The 21794-nt window shown below is 45.1% G+C and overlaps 1 protein-coding gene across 1 annotated transcript; it reads right to left on the bottom strand.

Moving 5' to 3' along the window:
- Nucleotides 1–26: 26 nt before the first annotated feature.
- Nucleotides 27–20975, bottom strand: LOC144141031 (uncharacterized). The gene is made up of 5 exons (XM_077672532.1): nucleotides 20865–20975; nucleotides 12882–13155; nucleotides 8346–8603; nucleotides 7100–7268; nucleotides 27–333 (listed from the first exon to the last, which is right to left on the bottom strand). The coding sequence occupies exons 1-5, from the start codon at nucleotides 20876–20878 to the stop codon at nucleotides 170–172; spliced, it is 879 nt and encodes a 292-aa protein (XP_077528658.1). The 5' UTR covers nucleotides 20879–20975; the 3' UTR covers nucleotides 27–169.
- Nucleotides 20976–21794: the final 819 nt, after the last annotated feature.

Genomic DNA, 21794 nt, shown 5'->3' with positions numbered 1-21794 from the left:
AATGAATTCGACGTAATCGAGGCAAATACAGCGTAGTAGTAATGGATTTTAATAGGCATTATCATTGTATTCGCCTTAAAAAGACGTTAACAGAAAGTATTCCAGAATTTTTTTAGTGCACTTCGAAGTGCTGTTACTTCAACCAATGAGTTTTACATAGCGCCGGCCATCAGTGCAACTTCGCAAGAACTCTGTAGATTCCAACATTAATTGCACAACCAGATGGTGTCTCTGTTACAACGCTGCGAAGGAAGTTGGTGTAGTCCTGTTTCAAGGCCTCCAGCTTATGTGGTGGCACATTGCCAGTTAATTTGAAGTCCGCCGAGTATTTGTCTAGAAAGTAAAGAAAACACGTTTCGTTGTATTGTTGCAAGTGATCCAAGCTTGGTGAGATATTCTACGCAATTCGCAATATCACCTATATGAACTGCTAATATTTTATGATCTGCGAGGCAACATGTTAGAACCTAATTGAGGCTTCTGTCTTTATTCTAGGGATGATAGATGTCGATGGCGTTCCTACTGCGCGAAAAAAAAAACACTGGACCATTTTACCTTTTATTTATGATTCTACTCTCAGTATCGCTTGATAAACAGCTCTTACAAACCACTACGAATGCTCGACATCAGTGTTATAAACAACTATAGGTAACGGCAAATCACTCATAAAATATATCTGAAAATGATATTTAAGGACGCCATTGCATAAACCTTCGAATGCGTTATCTCTCACCTATGAAAGCCGTGTGAGCAGGTCTGAGAAAGAGGTGTGTAGTACAGTAGCGAGGTAAATAAACAAATTGACGAACGTCAGTATTCACGTTTTCGGCCTTCAATTTATGCAGAACATGAAAGTTCGGTCGGCGCAGACCGTGAATTAGACCCCAAATCTGCCCTAAGATTGCAAATTACGGAGATAAAAATTGTAAGCCTTCTAAATATTACCAAACGCGCTTGGCAGTTGTAGCAATGCACCCGTACGAGTTATTGGCTGGACTTTACCCGAGAACGACGACCAAAGTTTGGCAGCATTACTGAAGAGAATACTTGCATGAGAATGTTTGAACAATTGTGCGGTAAGCGATCAATTCGGTCGTCGTGCCTAATTGGATCCCCCAAGCGCCAATTTTATTTATACTGATTTTTTACACGGGGTGGAAATATTTTCCCGTTCGAACGTATGAGTGGTACCGCAAGCGGAATTCCGGTGCAGTTGGCTATTTTGTTTGGTGGTATGGCCGTCGCCATGCTTATATATACCAGATGGCGTTCTTTTCGCTGATTGCTGGCCACAGTTCGCACTTTCCAATTATTTTGTTATCCACATCTCCGATTGCCTCCATTTTATGGGGCTTGGATACCATCTGCCTCCTGTCCTATGCAGTTTGGAGAGTGTAGTTACGAACATCCGCGATATTGTGTGTGATACAGTGAGCGGTTACTAAGAGATACTGATACCTAAATTATACAAAACAGGCGGCAGGTTTGGGTCTTCAGAATATCCTCTGCATCTGAAGGGTACCGCAAAACATGCTTTTAATTTGTTAACGCCCATGCGATTGACTTAAGGCCTTTCTTATTTACCTAAGTGTAGCAGATGTGGGGATTACTTGGCTTTATGACTAGACTGAGTCCCTTTTACGGGGTTTAATAATAGCTACCGACACTGGAAGCGCAGGTGGCAGTAGGGTACGGTTTAGTGATTGAAAAATTCTTGATCGCGCCAGCCGGTTAAAGCTTGAATTGCCGTAACGCCTCCGCATAAGGAAATGCTTACGATGTCAAACTGGCTTCTTGACAGGTGATTCTTTAATAAAAGGGCGGGTAATTATTTCTCTGAGCCCTGACAGAGTTCATGAAAACATCAAAGAAAGCAAATTTGTAACTCACGATATATTTTCTTGGGCCTCTCAAAACATAATCTTTCGGTCTGTATGTCTGTCTGTATGTTCCACGATTCCGCCGCCCAGCCAAAAGTTGGAGTTTTGGAAGGACAAGTTTATATACGCAAAGCATTTCGAAATTACTGATTTGGGTGGCAATGTTCACACTTTTTCAATTCTGAGAACAAGCAGAACATTAGAGATATTTCAGGCACAGTATCAATACATAGGTGGCATTACCAGTGTCATTTTATTCAAAATGTATGGCTTCTTGACTTTTGTGATTGCAAAAAAGAATGCACCATGAAAAACTTTTTGACCCAAAATACACAAAGCGCTGAAACGCAACAATAGCATTTATGGCGGTATTCTGATAAGTGCACCAGGTGCGAAAGGTTCCGGTAGACGGCGCGTGAGCAGTGGAACATGCTAAAATTGAATTGACAGAAGCAAACCGCCCCCGTTTTTTGTGGGAGGAGCAACGCAGGAGGCGAAAGGCATGCCAGCTGAGCGGGGGATATAAGGAAGACTTTTATACGTGGAAGTGGTGGCACAACACTATCGTATTGTAATGAAATTTTTAGCAAAGTAACCAGATTCGAAAGCAATTTTTATACCAAGAGTTTACTTTATGTCAGGTTATTTACTGTGATTTTTTTCGTAACTCACATCAGTGCTTGTAAAAAGGAGCACCGAAGGCTTCAAAATTGTCTGCAAGAAATTTGATATGCACAAGAGCAGAAGACAATCATAAAAACTAGTTTTAGGGCCAGAAGTCTTACAAGTTCTCTTTGCGTAAATGCCATAACAGGTCAGGAGACAATGCTGTAACAGGTCACCAGACCTGTACACTCAGCGGATGTTCAGGGCAACTGATAATTACAGGAACATTAACCTAACTACTTAAAACACGTACAAAAATGTCCGTGATACCCTATTTGACCACACGACTCCGGTTTAAAAGCAAAAACAGAGCGTCAGATAATATTTCTACGTACGCACGTCTTGGTCTTCGAAGCAGCTGATAGTTTGCTCGCTGAGAACAACTCCGCCTTCTCTTTCTCCTCGCCCTGCTCCTACCCCTCCTCATTATCATAATCATAATTAACATCAGCAGCATCAACAGCAGCCTATTTACGCCCGCTTCAGGGCAAAGGCCTCTCCTATAGATCTCGAATTATCCCGGTCCTCTGCTAACTACGAACAAGTTACACCCGAAAACTTGTTGATCTTGAAACTCCACCATCATCATCAACTTCGGCGCCACCATCATCATCAGCAGATTGGCCAGTTTGCACAGAAGAGACACAGCACTCGCCACCCGGTCTGGAGCGGCACCCCGGTACTACTCGCCTCGTCATGACCATGGCATGGCCAGCGCAACCTCAATAAACGCCGCCTACAATTTGGTGACCCGGACGACCGGCTTCGCCATGGCTTCGCCAGACACAACGCGGACGACGGCACGCGAAGAACGTCCCCCGCCCTCCCAGACCTTCCCCTTCGGATTCCGTATGACTCCATCACAAACCACGCTGCATGGTTCGTCATCATGGAGAGTCATTTTTATGTAAATGACATCTCGTCCCCAGAAATCAGGTACCTCGTGACAATGCAGGAGCTACCAGCTGACCTCATTGAGCAGATTCAGCTGCGGATCCCAGGCCCCAGTGCATATGGCGACTTAAAAGACACTATCCTCAACCACTACGGGACGAAAACCCGGCAGACGACAATCCCAACCAAACCTGCAGCCGTTACCACCACCAGTTTTCCTCCGACACCACCCTAGGCCCATGTACCCGAACCAACACTAGTTGACGGGTCTGCGATACTGGGCGCTTATCTAGAGCTCCCAGACCTCTGCGGTCTTCCACACTCCTACACCCCTCGCTGCAACATATGGTTTGTTGAGCTCGAGAGCCAATTTTTCATCACAACGTAAGGAGCCAACCTCTGCGCTACCACCTCGCAGCGACACGGCTACCTGACGGGCTCCTCGCGCAGCGCCGGCTGCCACCACCTGGCCCACAGATTTACGACGACTTGAAATATTCTGTTCTTAACCGCTATGGCGTCGCAGACAGTATGTTTAATTGCTACAGCGATGGTTGTGATGACACGGTCACCTCCGTCAGGCCCATGGCGACGCTATCTGCTACACCACCACAGCTTCCAACGCCAACTGTGCATACAACTTCGCCACAGTGTTCAGTCTCGTATTGCCAGGAAATGCCAGCACCGGCTACGGCTTGCAGTCCTGCAGAGTCGGCCTATACCTTAGTAGAATCTGCGCAACACCATGCCGCAGTGCCACAGGTTGTTGCATCGGCTTCACCAACCCCAGCAAGTGTTGACGGCTCTGGCGCTCGTGGCTGCGAAACGTCTCTGCACGGCACGAGTGAGAGCAATCTTCATAGACGCAGTACTCCCGGTGTACGATAGCCGTCTTCCTCGCCTCAGGTGGAACAGCCAACGACAGATCGAGGACTCTGGGAGCCGTAGCTACCTTCGAAGCACATCAGCTTGCTATTGACAATCTTTACACCCTGGCTACGATGGCGGTACCGGAGCAAAGATACCGGGACGTCCCTCCCAACAAGCGTCGCCGACAGAAGTAACCCATGACTCCATGCAATCAAGAGACGCATAAAAAGGTCGTTCCCCGACGTCGACTGATTCCCTGCTCCAGGACAATCTTAGGTAGACGCAGTAACCGGAGCTCAGCCGTCTGCCTACAAATCAAACAGACGAAACCAGCTTGCAGGATGGGAACCCGACGTCATTGGAGTTAAGCGCCGCTCATCACTGCAAGGCTCTGCTATGCCACCTCCAACCGCGGTTGCGAATGCAGCCCAGACAGCGACGAAGCCACAGAGCCCACACCGGGGTACAGTCAAGCGCGCACTCCGGTCGTCATTCTGATGCACCGCGCTTCATTTTGTCGCGGTCGTTCGAGTTACCCCAGCCGTTCGCTCCACTATCAATTGCAGCAGCCGCGTCGCACCCCGCAACGCGTCCGCGGCCGCACTCCCAGCCTCGACCACCCAACCTCGGGACGCTACCTCACCGCTACCACCCAACCCCGGACGCCACCTCGCCGACGACCAGGACCATGTCCTTTGGTCAACCCCTGCCACTAGACCACTGACTGCCCCCGGACTCTCTGCAGGTACGGCCAAACAATACATGTGCCTGTGAACTTCGATAAGTGCTTTTCCTACAGCTCCCGCCCCCGCTTTAACGTTCAGTAGTGCACAAAACAACACCCAGCTAAGTTTTTCTCTATCGCGCTCCGCGCTAGGCAGGGAGCCCTGTAACGCCACCATCATCATCTTCTTCAGCGACACCATCATCACGAGCAGATTGGCCAGCTGGCACGGAAGACACTCAGCACTCGGTACCCGGTCTGGAGTGGCAACCCGGTTCTACTCACATCGTCCTGACCGTGGCACGGCCAGCGCAACCTTAATAAACGTGGGCTCGGCCACAGCGCCTCATCGGGCGCTTACAATCTCATCTGCCCGTCTTATTTTCTGCCGCCGCCTGCCTTGCTTGGCAAATCTAGGGATCCACTCTGTTACCCTTAATCACCAACGGTTATCTTGCCATCGCATTACATGCCCTGACACCGCCCATTTCTCCTTCCTAATTTCTACTAGTATGTCCGTAACACGAGTTTGTTCCCTGAACCACTCCGCCCTCTTCTTGTCCCGTTAATGTTACACCTATCATCGTCCGTTCCATTGCCGCTGGGTCGTCCTCACTGAGTTAAGGTAAGAAATTTTATTCCCTTAAAGCACGAGGTGCCTTACATCGAAATGCACAAAATTTCTCTTTTTTTTTGGAGAGCATTTACAAATGAACAACTGCAGAATTTTCCTCCCTTTTTTTGGAACCGCAGTTCCAAGTGGTTGCGCGACTGGATATCAGCGTTCCGTAATAAAATTTTAGTCGAACTCAAAGAACAATTGAAACAAAGAATACAGTAATACCTCGTTAACTCGAAGTTGTAAAATTCGGGAAATATTTCGAAATAAGCGGATTTTCGAGATAAGCAAAGTTTGCGTGAATTGCCATGAAATATCGAGTTCTTTGCACAAAACGCGCTACTACTTAGCAGCTCTTAAACACCAGCTTTCAATCTTGCTTTTCATAAAGGTTTTAAAGAGAAAAACAACATACAGGAGACGTTCACGGGCTGGGTTTTGTAGTACTGCAATTTTACTTAGCAGAAAAGAACTGCGTAACGCTGGCCTGCTTTGCGGCCGCACTCGGGCCTATGGTAAGAAATCCTCTAGCTGCTTGACGGATGTGACGCATTGCATTAGCCGATCTTCCCCGCCGCTGCACTCAACCTTATTCCGCAGCAAGCGCAGCAAATTCCCCGTTTCGGCATATGTCGGCACCTCTCAAGGAGGTTCGTCATCATCGCCCCCGTCTTCGCCGTGCTTTTGTGGCTATTTCAACGATTTCGGCGTCCGTCAGTTCTCCTGTCACGTGCACATCCTGCTGTACCTCTGTGCATGTCTCTACCGTCACCTGACGCGCCACGAAGCCGATATGCCTCTAGGCTCAGACTTCACGTTTAAGGAAAACATCGGCTTTGTGATAGTCGCGGCTAAACGAGAAAGAAATCGAGGGGCTTATGCGCGGCAGCATCGTGCGAATCTTGTGAAACGGTACGCGGCGGCGAAATTTTCGTTCCCCTCTGTCAAGATTTCTACATATCCGCAGTTTGACCCAAAAATGCTTGGAAATATAGGGCACCAAATACATAGGACGTATAGGAAATGGTTCGGTGCCGCGGAAAATTTCGACTTAGCCGATTTTTCGAGATATCCGAGTTCGACTTAACGAGGTATTACTGTACTTCCTTCGACCGTTCCTTCCAGCCGTTCATGGGTGGTTCGCAGCGCAGTGAAATATCAATCGGATATCTTTTTTAAGTAGGAAGACGGTAGAGGCAGATGGAGCTAAACGCTCGCCCAGCCAGTAAATGTTTCAAGCAAGGGAGTAGCAAATACTCTTATAAACCTACACAATTCCAGTGGGTGCTTTGTAATTGGCGTTAAAAATTTGTTCGTATTTTTTAGTGATAAGGTGCTCGCTCACCAAAAAGCACAAAAGAATGTCCGAAGCAGAACATGGTATTTCTTACGTTTCATGTATTTAAAATTCTGCACGAATATTGTAACAAATTGAGCGTGCCTTACCAAAGATTGATCCTATGTCCTCGAAGTACCATGGAATTGACTTCACATCGCACATCAAGCACTCAAGCCCAGCCTCTGTGACTCGGCGGCGGGTCTCCTTTTCTATTTGCGCTGCACTTCCGGTGTAGTGAAAACGTATCACACCATTAGCAAACACCTTGGCAGGATCCTGCGTGTACGTACATATAAAAAAGTGCGAATCAGGTAATATACTTCGTAATCAGTTTTATACCACCACCTGAAAGACATTCTAGAGAATCCGCTATGATCATGTTCGTCCCTAAAGATTGACTACCCAACAAACAGCCACTGAAGGCGATATACCTGGAAGTGCATTGGGCTGCATCGCATATACAAATACCACTAGAAACAATCCTGGTTATTCGGTATGAAACAACAACATCGTAGGATATACAGGAAAATTTAGTTTCCTGGACGAGTGTCTGAAATTTATTACTGGCTTCAGCTAAGGAATCTCAGCCATGAATGCTACACGTTTTTAGCACCCGCAGTACAACAACGGGTCGCCGCAAAGTACCAAACAAACATTTTTGACACAAGGACTTTGATTGCCGCGATTCTGCTTGAGATTCTGTTTTTTGTATGTGTTCTGAGGCTCTTTATGATCTTTATGCTTTACGTATGCTGAGACCAATTATGTATATGGCCTTAGAGCTTTGTGCCTTGCTATATGATCTAAGTAACTTGCCTTCCGAAAGAGGCTTTCCGTTCCTGAGTTCCGCAAGACTTTTCGGTTTCAATGTGTAGGTCTATTATTGCTTTAACTTATGGCCACTAACAGTGTGTAGCACGAGGCACTCACGCTAGTACCGAAGGTTATATATACAACGTAGCTGCTACGTCGAGAACGTCAAGCTAGGCAAAAAGGGGAGCAAGAAAGTCAATTCCGTGAACTCAATTTGATTGCTTCTGGTAAATACAGAACCTTGATTTTAGGTAGCAGGTAGCTCCAGTCAATTACAGTTTCCAAGCGTGTATCTTTAAACCTGAACTTGTTACCGGTTACCGGTGATTCAACTTGCTAAACAATCCGATGGCAAACTATTTCACATGCTTCGTTGAAAGCTACTGCTGCCTCAGTGGTCGTGACAATAAAGATTCCAGGAGCTTAATAGGAATTCAGAAAAAAAACTCAAAAACATTTACAATGCCAAACGTATTTATCAGGACGTGCTTAGGACACAAAGCACAAGTTCTTATTGAGCGACACGATCGCATGACTTGCCAGCACCAGGGAATTCCACTCAGGCATCCGTTGCACATCTGCCCAGGCGTCCAACGCAGGGTGGAATACGGCGGCCGATATAAGGCATTCTGACCCTGGAGACAGCAGTCTGGCTACGTTCCGAAAAGCAACCACCTCGTCATGAGCATACATGAAGCATAGAAAAGAATATATGCGGTGGAACGGTCCGTGCTTCTGTGCAAAGTCGGACACCTGTTGATCCGAGCTGATGTCAAGGAGGTCGTACACGATTTTGTCCTGCAATTGAGGTGGCAACGTTTTCAAACAAGTAAAAAATAAATTTCCAAACTTTTTTACTGGCGAAAGGCAGTATTGGATCAAATGTACTTCTTGCGAATGCACTTTCTGTAATTGTTACGGAGGGAACATTCCTCCACCACGAAACGTATTCAAACACGTTTCAGTAACATGTACCGTGCATTCATTCTTCGAGAACAGCAAGCGCCCATTTTGCAATGACAAGAAAAGTTACCGCGTTGTTTGGTTGAAGCACCCGCTCAAAGAGCTGGATAAGATTTGCGCACCGATGGCTAGTCATTTCTAAGACTGTGCACAAGAAAAGGGCTGGTCACTCGATACAGTCAGTTGCGCTGGTGATAAGCATCCTAGTTTACTGATTCTTTGTATGGGGTACTGATACAGTTTTCTCTAAAACCATTCATAGCATGGCCGTAATTTTTGTTAGCGCATCTTCACCTGAAAATATTTAGGTACTGCACTGAACAGCTTTGCATGCTAGGAGTCGCTATTGTATTTCCTAGTACATCTCTATCTTGCTGTAGCGCCAGTTTCACTGATAACCTACTGGTCAGTGATCAACGAGACTGGTAATCAAATCAGTGCACTGTCACCACTTAAGTTAATTTCGAGCTTGTTACAAAACTACCACATAGCTCAAGAGGCATATGGTACGAAGTTGAGGCTCTGGTCTGAGCTAGTGTTTCGTAAGCATTGTTGCCTCCTTCAAAACTGGTTCAAAACAAATCTGACTTTGTTCGTATGTCTTTCAGCATAAGAATTAAACTCCACCTTTTTATACATATCTAGTCTGCGTTGAGACCTTGCCACAACGGTCTTCTGAAATTAATTCAGTCTGAAAAGCAATAATACTTTGTTGAGGGATCCAAAACAAGGAGTCACTTTAACAATTTGCACAGCTCAGCTCATGCTTCAGAAAAAAAACATATACTTGTTCAGGGCTCAAAGTATGGTGGTATCAACAAAAAAGAATAAAGAGCTCCGCACAGGCGGGCGCAGAACACCGTAAAAAGTGAGTATGGCTTGTGCTAAAATTGGTTTCATTTATCGGCAGGCGGCACGCCGAGATCGTCATGGAGAACACCAGTTTGCCAATATCAACGAAACAATCAGCTGTTATGATTTCGCCAAACACCAACAAATCCCACACTGCATGAATTAACAACCCTCTCCAGACAGTACCATCTCATACGCGAACTGTAGACGCAACTTACCAGGCCCACTGTATGGACTCAAGGTTGCTATATCTTTGGGAAGCATGCCAGAGCGTTACCCTTTCATGAAACCGCCAGGGCGATATTTGGAAGCCCCGCAGCCGTATTTCTGTTCTTATTTATCAGGCAGCAGAGTGCCCACAGTCGTTAGTCAAAGAAATATGGCAGCAATATGGCCGCCTCTGGCCAAATGGAAATATGGAAATATGGAAATCTGGAAATATGGCCGCCTCTGGCGTATTCTTATGACCCGCAAAACATCGAACCAATTTTTTAACCCTCTGACACCCTCAACACAAAGGGGAATAAATACGCATCATCGCCCCCATTCTTCACGCTTATTCTGGCGCTCCAAGATAGCTCATTCATGACTTAATAGCTAAATGCCTCCAAAAAAAGATTCCCTCCAGTCCGCCACCGTAATCTAGAACCCATACACGAACCTGTACGGAGGCACCCGAATGTTGAAGTAAAAGTATCCCTCCGATGTTCTCCGGGTGTAGACCAGGCACCGTATAAGCGCTTAGCGAGTTTAGGCGAGGATAAACTTGTCATTAAAATAAATTCTGGACATCTGACCGTCTACCTATTGAATAGACAACCGCCGAAGTCCACGTCATTCCTAAAGCGGGCAAATCTCCACTTGTAGTTAATCCGCACACCAATTTTATCTCGCGTGTAGGGAAGCTACCGAAACAAATTATGCTCAAAATGCTGCAAATGTACCTAGATACACACCAAATGCCCAGCACGATTTATGCTTTCAGCAACAGTCCAGTGCCGAGGGTAATATTTGGCTACTGAAACAAGCGGTAATTTCACCTACCAGTCGCTACTCCCAACCAGCGATTCTGACCCTGGACGTAAATTCAGCTTTCCAGAACAAGCCACAATCAGCGATTCTCCTCCTCCTTAGCAAGAGTGTCTGTGGCAACCGTATTGATTCCTACACTTCAGAATAATTCCTCACAGGCCACCAGGTTCTACCTAAAATTGGCGACAGAAAATTTAAACCAACCTCTCTGAACAGTCGGAGTACACCTCAAGACTTCGATTTCTGCCTGCTCCTGCTCAATCTATCTTTGACCGGTCTACCAGGACAGGTAGAACAGATACCGAATCTTCACTACACACTGTATGTTGGCGGCATTGCCCTCTGCACTGACAAAGGCGCTCCTGGAGGCCTGCAGGACACAGTGCAGCTTGTGGCCGAAGCATTGAAAGATTACGGCCAGGCTTGCGGGTTGCATTATTCACCGCAGAAACCTGAAGTCACCGTCATCGGGAAACACACTCCCCTACATCACGTCGAGCCCATCAAAAACCCACGACGGCCATTGGATCGCATCTAGAAAAGTAAATAAAGATTCTAGGCCTTCATCTACGGGAGCAGCGCGAACAAACAGGGACACAAATAAGAAAGAGGTGAACAGGAGAAGCGCTGAGACAGGCGGTTAGCATTGCCAACAAAATCCAGCGACTAATCCTAAGACGTACAGGATGAACAGCAAAGGGCATGTTCTAAAGATGAAACTAAACACAGTATATCGGTGTTCGAGGACGAAAATTGTTGTGTCATGCCGGAATTGCTGATAACGTTTCTAGGAACACAGGCAGATTATAGTTCCTCGAGGAATATAATTGGAGACAGGCAGCGATAAGTTCGCTAGGGCTGAGTTCACCTAATGATTTGAAATCTACAACGCCACCAGTCCAACAGAGGCTTTGCTAATTTCGGCATGCGGAAACTCACTTCATACACTTTCCTGGTTCTAGTGCTAACAATTAGCTGCCTGTCTTAAACCATTCAGGCAAAGAACAGAGGTTAGCATATGCGTTGATTTCGTATGTATTCTCTGGTAAGACATTTAAAACAGGCTCTGCCCCTCCTTCTTGTGTAGCATCACCCATCCGAGTCATCTTCTAACATATCGCCACGTTGCATTAATTCCCATTTTCAATGAGAATGCTGGTATATTCATGAAAGCCCTTCATATTCAATGAATAAATGCATCACTACCGCAACTCTTATTTAAAACATGGAGAGGATTGCTTGGGACACACAACATGGAGGCATTCAATAATAACTGACAAGGCAGCAAATAAATTTCTCGTAAAAAGCGGCAATCTTCTGAGAATCCTGAGAAGCGGTAATGAGTTGGTGTTACTCGCATCAATTCATTTGAGTCGCATGAAAGGTAGCTTTTTTGACTCGTGTAAAATGCTGGTTATATAAATCAGGCTACCGTTGACAAACGTACTTTTAGAAAGCCAATATTTTTGTAAGTCTATCACGTTATATCGAAACAAATATTACTCCTTTCAGGGTATGTATACAACGCACCTGTCCATTTTTCCCGATGAAAAAACTTTATCAGAAAAAAAAAGCACTTACTCCGGCAATTGTTTACCTCACCGCATAAAAAAGTTATCCGTGTTTGAGGCACCACCCGCCATGTCAACCATACGCGCCCGATATGTCGCTTGTTTGTCGAGAACCTATTGGCGAGTAAACTATCATTCGTCCGCTGCGCGTAAAAACGTATTTCCTTTTGAGAAAACGCAGTGTGTTTGCCCCTTCCACGCATTTCTTTTTCCAGCTCTGCCCATGAGAGTAGGTATCAAATAAAGTCCAATTTCAACTTTTCCACGTTACGGATCACGTTACGTTTGAGATATCTGTTTGACGGCTTGGTAGCTAAGTTTCCCTTCTAGAGCACTCACGGTTCCTCGAATACGCCTTGCAGAGAAATGCGGATTCCTGCAATATTTTTTTCCCACTCAACGAATTATCTCGCTTAGTACAGTGTAAATTTTACTTTGAGTACCGCAATTGTACACTGCAGTACTTGGCATGAAAACACCAGGGCATTGAAGATCTGCTACGTTTCCACCGGGCATTATCACGTGCTACCTAGGAGGAGATGTTGACAGAGGGTTACCAAGGTTGTCATATTTAAAAAAAAAACATTTTTTCCTTGCAATTTTTACAAAACAACTCTCAGATTGAGCGGAATGAGTGGCAAGCAAAGGTGCAGCTCACGTCGCTATTTTCCTTGCGGGCAAACTCGAACATAGACGGGGTTATATCCGCCGCAACGAGTCTTCTGCAAGGGCTGCTCAGGGGCAAAAGCACGCTCCTGGTAAAGGCGCCTGTGCCGCAACCGATGTCGAGGTATTGCCGGTCCTCATTTGGCTCTGAGTTGAACTTGACACCACTCAGAGCTTCATTGTTTAGCTGGTGCTGGTAGTGTTCTCGGAGGGCGTAAGTGATTGGGTTAAAAATTTTACTTCGGGGCACCGTGTCCAGCGTGTTCCTGGAGGATCATATAAACATATCCATGGGTCAAGTTAATTCAGTGAATTTTCTTTGACACGTATACAAAGACAATTAACATAGAAATAAATACCCGCATTCAATACGTTTGTGCAGTATTTTACTAGTTCTGGCACTAACAGCTGTTCGAATAGCTTCTTCATCAGTTACCATATTGCCGCCATTTCTTATAATTTTGACGTTTCTACACTGGAATTGTTTCCACCTAATGCCGTGCGATATTGAAATGAAACTTTACAGCACAATGTCGGTATGTGCTCAGCTTACACCATAACGCTACCCACCTTACCGAACTTCTTTTATCAAGTGCTCAGCCAATTGGGCTGTTTAGGTTGAGATAAATATTCGTTAGCGCTACTGCGTGCTTGTTTTGTTTCTAAAATACACTTGCGATTTAGATGTCACTATTATGTACGCTTCAAATACGATGGTTTCAGAAGAGACATAGGTTTGTTAGTCAACACGAGCGGCTTCGTTACAGATTTTGACATCATTAAAAGTGGAAGGCTTAGATTCCTTCAAAAGTGCGTGTACTTTAATACTGTAAAATTACAGACCATGCTCCGCTAGCAACAGCGGACAGCTTCAAGAAAATTAAAATTAAGAAAATATTCGTGGAAACGCTGAAAAGCCTAGTGTGTAGAGTTTGCGTTTTCTCAAGTTCTTTTCTGTAATCCGACAATTCATGTATCGTTAAAAACACGGACATGCAAAGAAGGAGGTGACAAGCACTTTTGCCCATCTCTTATTTCTTTGGTTGCCGTTTCTTTGGTCCACATGACGCCGTGGGCAGCCGTATAGAAGCGGGCACTTAAGCTGGCAGTATCATTCTTATCACAGCTTTGCTATCATTTCAACATCAATAGGTGTAAAAATGACGATGATAATCAGCCATAATACCTGCAGCTGAGACAGCGAGCCGACGCAGCGCCCGAAATATCTCTATTTGTCTGGGAAAAGTTTCAGTTCAATACATAGCATGCGCGGGAAGAATTATCTGTAGGAGACGCCAAAGTTTATTAGGAAAGTATTTCTGAAGCCTAAAACATCGGTATTTTATAGGTACACAAATATCGTACCTCGTAAGGTAAACAAATCTACACGCACAATTTTCAAAGTAATTTCGTCGAAATCATTTCTTCAGCACGCTAGTCGGCGCGCACACCCGCAAGTGGGTGCAAACGGTAGATAATTAGGTTTGACCATTCTCCTGGAAGCTGCCTTTCGCTTTATTTTGATGCTCAAGCATAAACAAGGAGCATCGACACCTAATTTCAAATAAAAAAACAATTTTGAAAAGGTCTTTGGAAAGCCTCTGATCACTGCGAGCAACAATCCCAGCTTCCCAATACACCCTCTCCTGTCACTTTTGCCCCTCTCCTAATACTGCCTACCACTTGGTGTGTTCCTGTAAAAACACCCCATCGCTCACCCACAGTCCCAACCCTGCCCCAGACTAGCGGGAAGGCCTTACGACCAGCTCCTCTTACGCTGACCAGATCTTTCTGGTCACCCGTCAGAGGGCTGCATACAAGGCCGAGAGTACCTAGAATGAGGCGAAGCCAGCCCACCCAGTGAGGGCTCAACCACAAGCGTTGGTTCTATTAAACGTTTATGGCACTACCACCACCTTTTTCTTTATTAAACGTTATTTCCCCTTTCCGCCTTAAGACGTAGTGGCCTATGTGGCAAAAAAAAAATGTCGCCGCCATCGTTGTTATTTTTCTTGTTCCTATCCTTGTCGTCTGGTTAGGCCTATAGCCGCCTAGTTGAATCGTGAACAAAAACACATGTGGAATTCGATATGATTGAAGCTATGAAGTATACCTTTAACTGAAAAGCCCGCATTGGTATACTTAAAATCGTTCGTAGATGCATTTACCTAATGTGAGAAAAGTAGCCGTATAGATTCGTTCTTCGGTTGCGACAAGAAATTAAGCTTTTCTGAGGGATATCGTTTACAACTGGTTAAACTATGATCTATAAGGAGCATTGCATGCACATGTGATTCTATTGTCTACGTTGGTACAGAGCTGTAAAAGGTGTTCACCTCTAATATCAGCGAGCAGTGTTAATAATGGCGGTTATAATTGAACCAGTCGACTTTCTTAATAGGTCCATTATTGGTACATAGCCGATACATACTGTAAAAACTATGAAGCATACATTTACTTCATAAACCACTCATCTGTACACATTTAGATTGTTTGTATGTGCGATTTCTCAGTGCAAGAGAAATCGTGACAAAGGTTCATTCTTTGCTTGCGAATGGGGTCATTGGTTGTTTAACGGTGGACTGGATGCAGGTTCAGCAAAGGTTGGAGCACTTTTCGCGAAGCTTGTAAAAACGTTTCGACGCCGTTTTTATTTAAGAAAGTTTTACCGCTTTTCTCAACTTTATCTAGGAAGAGCTGGTAATAATTTGTTGGGGGGGGGGGGAGATGAGGGACGCGAAAGCCAGCGCGAATGTCTCTTGCAAATTTTTTTTGTTTGTTTGAGGGGTGCAGCGGTTCACGTTTCGCGAACATCAATCCAATATAGCCAGCAGTGCACCTCCGGTGGTGAAGTAGGGGTAACGTACTGCTACCTCAGGCGAATTATTGCGCATGAGCCTAGGCGTGATGAGGAATCAATACGAATGGTGATATGGCAGCAACCATACTTATTTGGGCTCTTGGTAAAGCGCGAATACTGCGGACAAGATTGTATCGCAGATGTGTGGTAATGCTCTGACTCCATAAGAACAATCCCTCATTGGCTAAATCTTCGTGCTTTAGGTATTATGATGATTGTTCGATCCCTGTCACGGTACGCGACCTCGTTAATCATGCGTGTCAACGTGTCCCTGTTCTAAGATGGTATTCCCGTATCGTGGAACGCATGCTCGCATTTCCAAACTGAAATTTGCTGAGCCACGTGCGAGTAGGTGTTTCCTCCAAAGGCCATTTATATTTTATTACCCTAACGTTACTACACCAAATTCTCTTTCCAATTCGGCATGACCACATTCAAATGGCATATCATAGAGAACACACGTTTTTCCCATTACAAATGTGTCGTGTTTCACGACACACAACACAACACTGAGGGGGGAGCCAGTGATAGAGATGGCGCCATAGCAACGCATTCCGCCCTCTTCCGAACCCCTCTAAGGACGCTCCTCCCCGTTTTCTTCTGCCGACAGTGCTGCGTGCGAGTTTACGCTGCTGTAACCCAGTGGTAACGGCTGTCAGAGTATCCGGCTTCGCTCTTTGCAGAGCCGCGTTTTTGAATTCCAATAACGCCGCGTGGGTAATAGTTCTGGGTGTCGTTCAGCGCTGCGCAGTCCACACACCTTCACAGCGTGTATTCGATCCAATTTTTGTGGCGTGGCCGAGGTTGAGCATTTTCGCATGACTACTGGAGGGCCGTGCTGCGCAACCGCCAGGAGCAGTGACGTCATACGGCACACAGCTGGCGCGCCGGCGCCGCCGCGGCAGCGCGCAACGCCGCCGACACGCGCACCTCGCCAGTCTGCACATTCCTGAGGAGTGACGTCGTAGCAGCGGCAGACGCACTGGCGCCGACGCGTGCCCATCTGTGCACCTCCGTTGCGCAGTAGCCAAGTCTGACGCTGCGCCGCAGCCGCTTGATAGCGACTCTCATTTTGTGCGCATGCGGAGAATAACGGCTAGATTGTTATTCACCAACGTCACTGCGTAGCTCTGGTTCATCTCGTTTCGTCAACGCCCAATTCCTGGGGCCTAACCTGCAGTATTCCAATCCTTAGCTCATGCTACGTATATTTTGGCATAGCCGGGCTAAGCCACTGCTCAATTTTTTTTTGTACTTTAAGAAAGCGCTATTTTCCTTAAATTTTTTTTTCTAAATAAGAAATTTCCCACAGTTGCATTCAGCTGAGCGAGTGGCCGGCAAGTGGGGAGCCCACTAGGCTGTTCTCTATGTGGGCAAAATCTATCATTGACGGGGAGATGTCAGCGGCAACGAGTCTGCTACAAGGGCTGCTCAAGAACAAAAGCACGGTCCTGGTAAAGCCGCCCATGCTGCAACCGGTGACCAGGTGCTGCTCGTCCTACTTGGGCTCATCATTGAACACGACACCATCGCGTGCTTGACTGTTTAGCTGGTGCTGGTAACGTTCGCGCATGGCTTAGGTAAATGGGTCGAAAATTCTCTTGCGAGGCCATGTCTGGAGCGGGTTCCTGGAGGGCCTTATAAACCTGGACCCGTGTCAAGTTATTTACTAACAGTAATTTTCTTTCAATGCGCATACGTCAAATATACATAGAAATGACTATGCACATTGCAGTTTTTGTGTAAAGCAATTTATTATCCTGGCATTAGCAAGTGAGGGATCGCTTTTATATCCATCACAGTATTGTCGCCTTTTTTATAATTTACAAGCTCCTACATTGGCACAATTTACACCTATTCTCTTTTGATAAATAACATAAAACTTTACTTCGTTACTTTGGTACCTGCTGAGCTGTAACGACAGCCGTACGCAATTCACCTAACTTCTTATCTCGACTGCTAACCCCATTGTGCACTCTTAATTTGACATAAATGTCCGTTACCGCTATTGCGTGCTGTGCAGGACCGATTGAAGTGCGCTGGTTTAGGGTTTAAAATACGCTTACGACTTAGATGACAATAGTATGTTTCGTTTGAATGCAGTGGTTTCAGAAGAGCTATGGCTTTGTTAAACAACGCGGGCGACATTACGCCAGAAGTTCGGGTTCAAAAGGGTTCAAAAGCTTACATATGGCGGCCGCAGTCAAAGCGCAACTCCAAGTTTTTTTCGAAAGAACTTGTACACTTAGACTGCAATTTGCCAAACCATGTTCTGTTAGCAACAGCTGACTGATTCATGAAATTTTTTAAGCTCTACGCGTTCACATCCGACGCAATCAGAAGCCGACTCAAAGATTTGTTTTTTACAGTGACCCCATTACTGACACTTTCGTAACACACCTTAAGAACACCATCGACAATATTTGTCAAGGGAGAGGAATCGTAAGAAGTGTGGAGGGTAGAGCGACTGGCGGAATCACGCCGTTTTCACCCCCTGCGATTGTGCAAATTACATATTAATGCTCAAAGAAGGCATCCGACGGTTACCCAACACACCGTTATCCAGGCCGCGTTGAAAGAGAGCGGGAATGACTGATATATCTGTGCCCGTTCCTGGTGAGAAGTGCATGGTCACCCGCCAGGCCAACTACCGTTCCGATCGACGTAGGAACCAAACAAACGAGCCTTTGCGTGTGACATAACGGACTAGTCGCCCCCACAAATGACTGCTCGTTTTCATCTTTGCTTACAAGTTACTGTTCTGCGATAGTCATTGAACTTCGACTTTCCCAAAAGCTGTCTATCTTTGAAGGTTCTGTGTACGCCTTTTTCTTCAATTTTGATTTCATCTGTAATTTGTTGAACCTTTACTTGTTTTGTACCATTCCGCTGGACCCATGTTTTGCTATAGGTAATTTATTTATTTGTTTATATATTTGCAGATACCTCACAGGCTCCTGAGTAGGAGTATTGCGTGAGGGGGGGCTAGAATATTCATCAACAGAGGTAGGGATCTCGCGAAGAAGGTACATCCTTAAACAGTAGTTAATGGCATGTACACTTGAGGCCGGAGATATTGCAGGTAAGGCAGGCTATGTAAGGCAGACTAATACAATGCATCTAAGCTCAGTACAATTGTCGTGGATGTATTTTATGTGATCTGTTGCTAAAATGTCGTCGTTGAGCAAACGAATCTGACTAATACCGATGTAACGTCGGGTATACTTCAAAAAATGAATATACCTTCTCAATCGGCGTTCCTGCACGAACTGTGATTGGGTACTTTGAGAGGTGTGCGTCAGTCAAGCATTGCAGGGAACGATTTGGATCATCATTACGTTTCTTCCTCAGCTCATGAGCTACCGGTGGGGTAGGCAGATTATCAACGGAACGTTTTCTCCGCTTGATTACTCTCGCTTTTTCTGTACCGCTAGGAACCAAGAATAAAAGCCTGTTGTACGTTTGTGACTATAAGGCCCATGGCCCCATCTAAACAAAAGATGTTTGATATAACCACCTAAGGCGGGTTTACATTCACCCTAAAATTGCTGAAAAGGGCTGCAGAATGTCCTAATGCGAGCTTGGGATGCCGCCAAAATCGCTGAATACTGTTGCCACCGAAAGATCTATCCTGACAGAATATGGCTAGACATGACCCGCAACCCCTTCTCGATACTACCTTCCTCAAAAGTCTGCTGCGATGGCAGTGGTTCAAAACATGGCTGCAAAATAATCCATTTCCTGAGTGCCGTTACTACTCCAATGAGAGTGTTCTATCTAATTCGTAGGTTGGATAATTTCCAACTTGTTGATTGGACGTGAGATTTTAGTGACAGCTACGTCGGTGCTTGACTGGATAAGGTATGGTTTTGCGTACATCTAGAACCCGGATGTGGTACCCACCACATTCGGCGTTCTTCTGAAGGACTTGAACGGCAAACATGGCTGTCTGCGGAGATGTTCTGCAATTTTTGAGATCCCTTGTCCCTATAAACCGTTTCATAGCCCTTCATCATGAGGCATTGACAGGCCAGAGGTAGCTTTAACACGTAAAATCCCCCAAATGGAAATGTTTGCTTATGTTCTGCTTCGGGGCTACACAAAAGTGAACGTTCCAGACACCCGCCAGGAACAATACGTATGACTGTACGTTTCTGATGATATTTTGCTTTTCTTTGGCTTTTCATTGTCCCCTTTGTTACGTTGTACATACACTATTCTAGACGATTATTTGTGCCTTTCTAGTTGACTTTTTCAGGCTCATATTTACTTTATTGATTCAAAGTAAATAACGCATTCAATAAATCAAGTTCCATTGTTTGCAATTTCAGGCCAGCACACCGTAGTGGCAACATCTAGGAATGACTGTGTTTTCTATAAAAACTTTTGATCTTCGGAAGCTTGGGTATCTTTTAAATATGAAGTGTAAATAAGTAAATTTGGTTGTAACGTCCGGTGAGGGTCTTCCGAGATGGTGTGTGCTTCCCTTCATGTCATTGGTGAGGAGGCATCGCCTGCAAGATTTCTCCATGCGATCAATAATACTGTTGAGATCAATTTCAATGTGCGAGGACCGATCGTTGCGATGACACTTACGTTCCACGTTCTAGCAGATGCGAAAGTGTGATAATGTTGCATTACTTCACGACTAATAAGTTCCGCAAAGCCTCAGAAAACCTTGTTGGTTGTTTGTAACAACCGCACTGATTTCTTATAATGAGGAAGTCAAAATGCTCCATCGAGTTCGTAGAAATATGAGCATTTGTCTACCAAAGGGTAAAAGGTTTTGTGGAATATATATAGAACGCACGGAAAATAATACGAAGCGAAAAGACGAACAAACAAGCCCTTACTTGCTCATCATTACGTTGTATCGAAAGTAAGCATATACACGAAAAAAAAAACCAGAAATGCACTGCCTCTAGTTCTTACTGAAGAATACATATATACACTGTATAGGGCGATGTAAGGTTAAACCTCAGTGTAGCATCTTCGTACGCAACAGCAATTTGGCATGCATAAAAGTAACAGTAATATTTCTCGAGACGCGCGCTTGTGTTGGTCGGATATATGCTTAAACTTAGCAGAATAAAGAAGGGGTATAGACCCACTCACATTTGATTCGACATTGTGCCTGTAGCTCTACCGGCATGCGGATCCTTGTGCCAAAGAATCACAGCTGTGGTTTATATACTCCTTCTCACCAGGGTTAAGGTTTGAAACTGTCAAGAATTGCGTTGGGAATTTTAGAACATTACAGTCATGCGTAGGCCTTCTGGGACATGACATGATTGCAGGAGGAGGTTGCGGTAATTAAATTTTTAAAATCGCTTGGCCGGCGTCCGTGTGTAATTTCGGTCATAGCACTGATATCAGCACAACTGCATGCCCGACTCAATCATTTAATTACAAAGGTCGCGGTCACTACTCTCAAATTCCGATGGTATCAGGCCTGTTGGAAGGTATCAACACAGTTTATGTACTTCATATCGTTCCCAGAAGAAGCAAATAAATACATTGGGCACGTTGCGCAAGGAAACTAAAAGAAATTGAATTTAATCACCATGCATTTCGTATTTATTACACCGAAACCCTATTTTTCTTAGAAATTATTTGTCTTTCAATCACGCATTCACTTGATCCAATTTTCCCTTTCCCAGTACACACGTGAGCACTCTGGTGATATCCCGCAATAAGGTTCCACATAATCAGCTCGCGTAAAGCACTGGGATACCATCATCCTTTGAGGCGGGTCGCCGAAATCAAACAATCAAATATTCTCCATTTTCTAGTATTGTGGGGCGGGCTGCTAGGCTACGTATAGAAGTAGCAGCTTGAAAATAAAATGCGGGAAAAACAAGCGCAGCATAAATATAAAACGCTGATACCTAAACCACGAAAATTATGCTCTTATATAAATGAAAATCTGAGTTGGAAGCCCACAACCAAGTTTAATGTGTAGATATATTTACAGATCCTGGTAAGAAAGAGGGTATAAGACACGTTGTGCGAACAAAACTGCGCTAGAGTGATGGGGAAATAGTG

Source organism: Haemaphysalis longicornis, unplaced genomic scaffold (genome assembly GCF_048455015.1).
Source record: "Haemaphysalis longicornis isolate Haplotype H1 unplaced genomic scaffold, Haemaphysalis longicornis Haplotype H1 scaffold_6, whole genome shotgun sequence".
Classification (NCBI taxonomy): Eukaryota; Metazoa; Arthropoda; class Arachnida; order Ixodida; family Ixodidae; genus Haemaphysalis; species Haemaphysalis longicornis.
This window is presented reverse-complemented; position numbering and strand designations above follow the sequence as displayed.

Excerpts from the sequence above, each read along its gene's own strand:
- LOC144141031 (XM_077672532.1), bottom strand. Across the intron at positions 8,604-12,881 it reads CCCGCAAGGAAAATAGCGAC|GACAAAATCGTGTACGACCT; the intron begins GTGAGCTGCACC and ends CCTCAATTGCAG. Across the intron at positions 334-7,099 it reads GGACATAGGATCAATCTTTG|ACAAATACTCGGCGGACTTC; the intron begins GTAAGGCACGCT and ends TTTACTTTCTAG.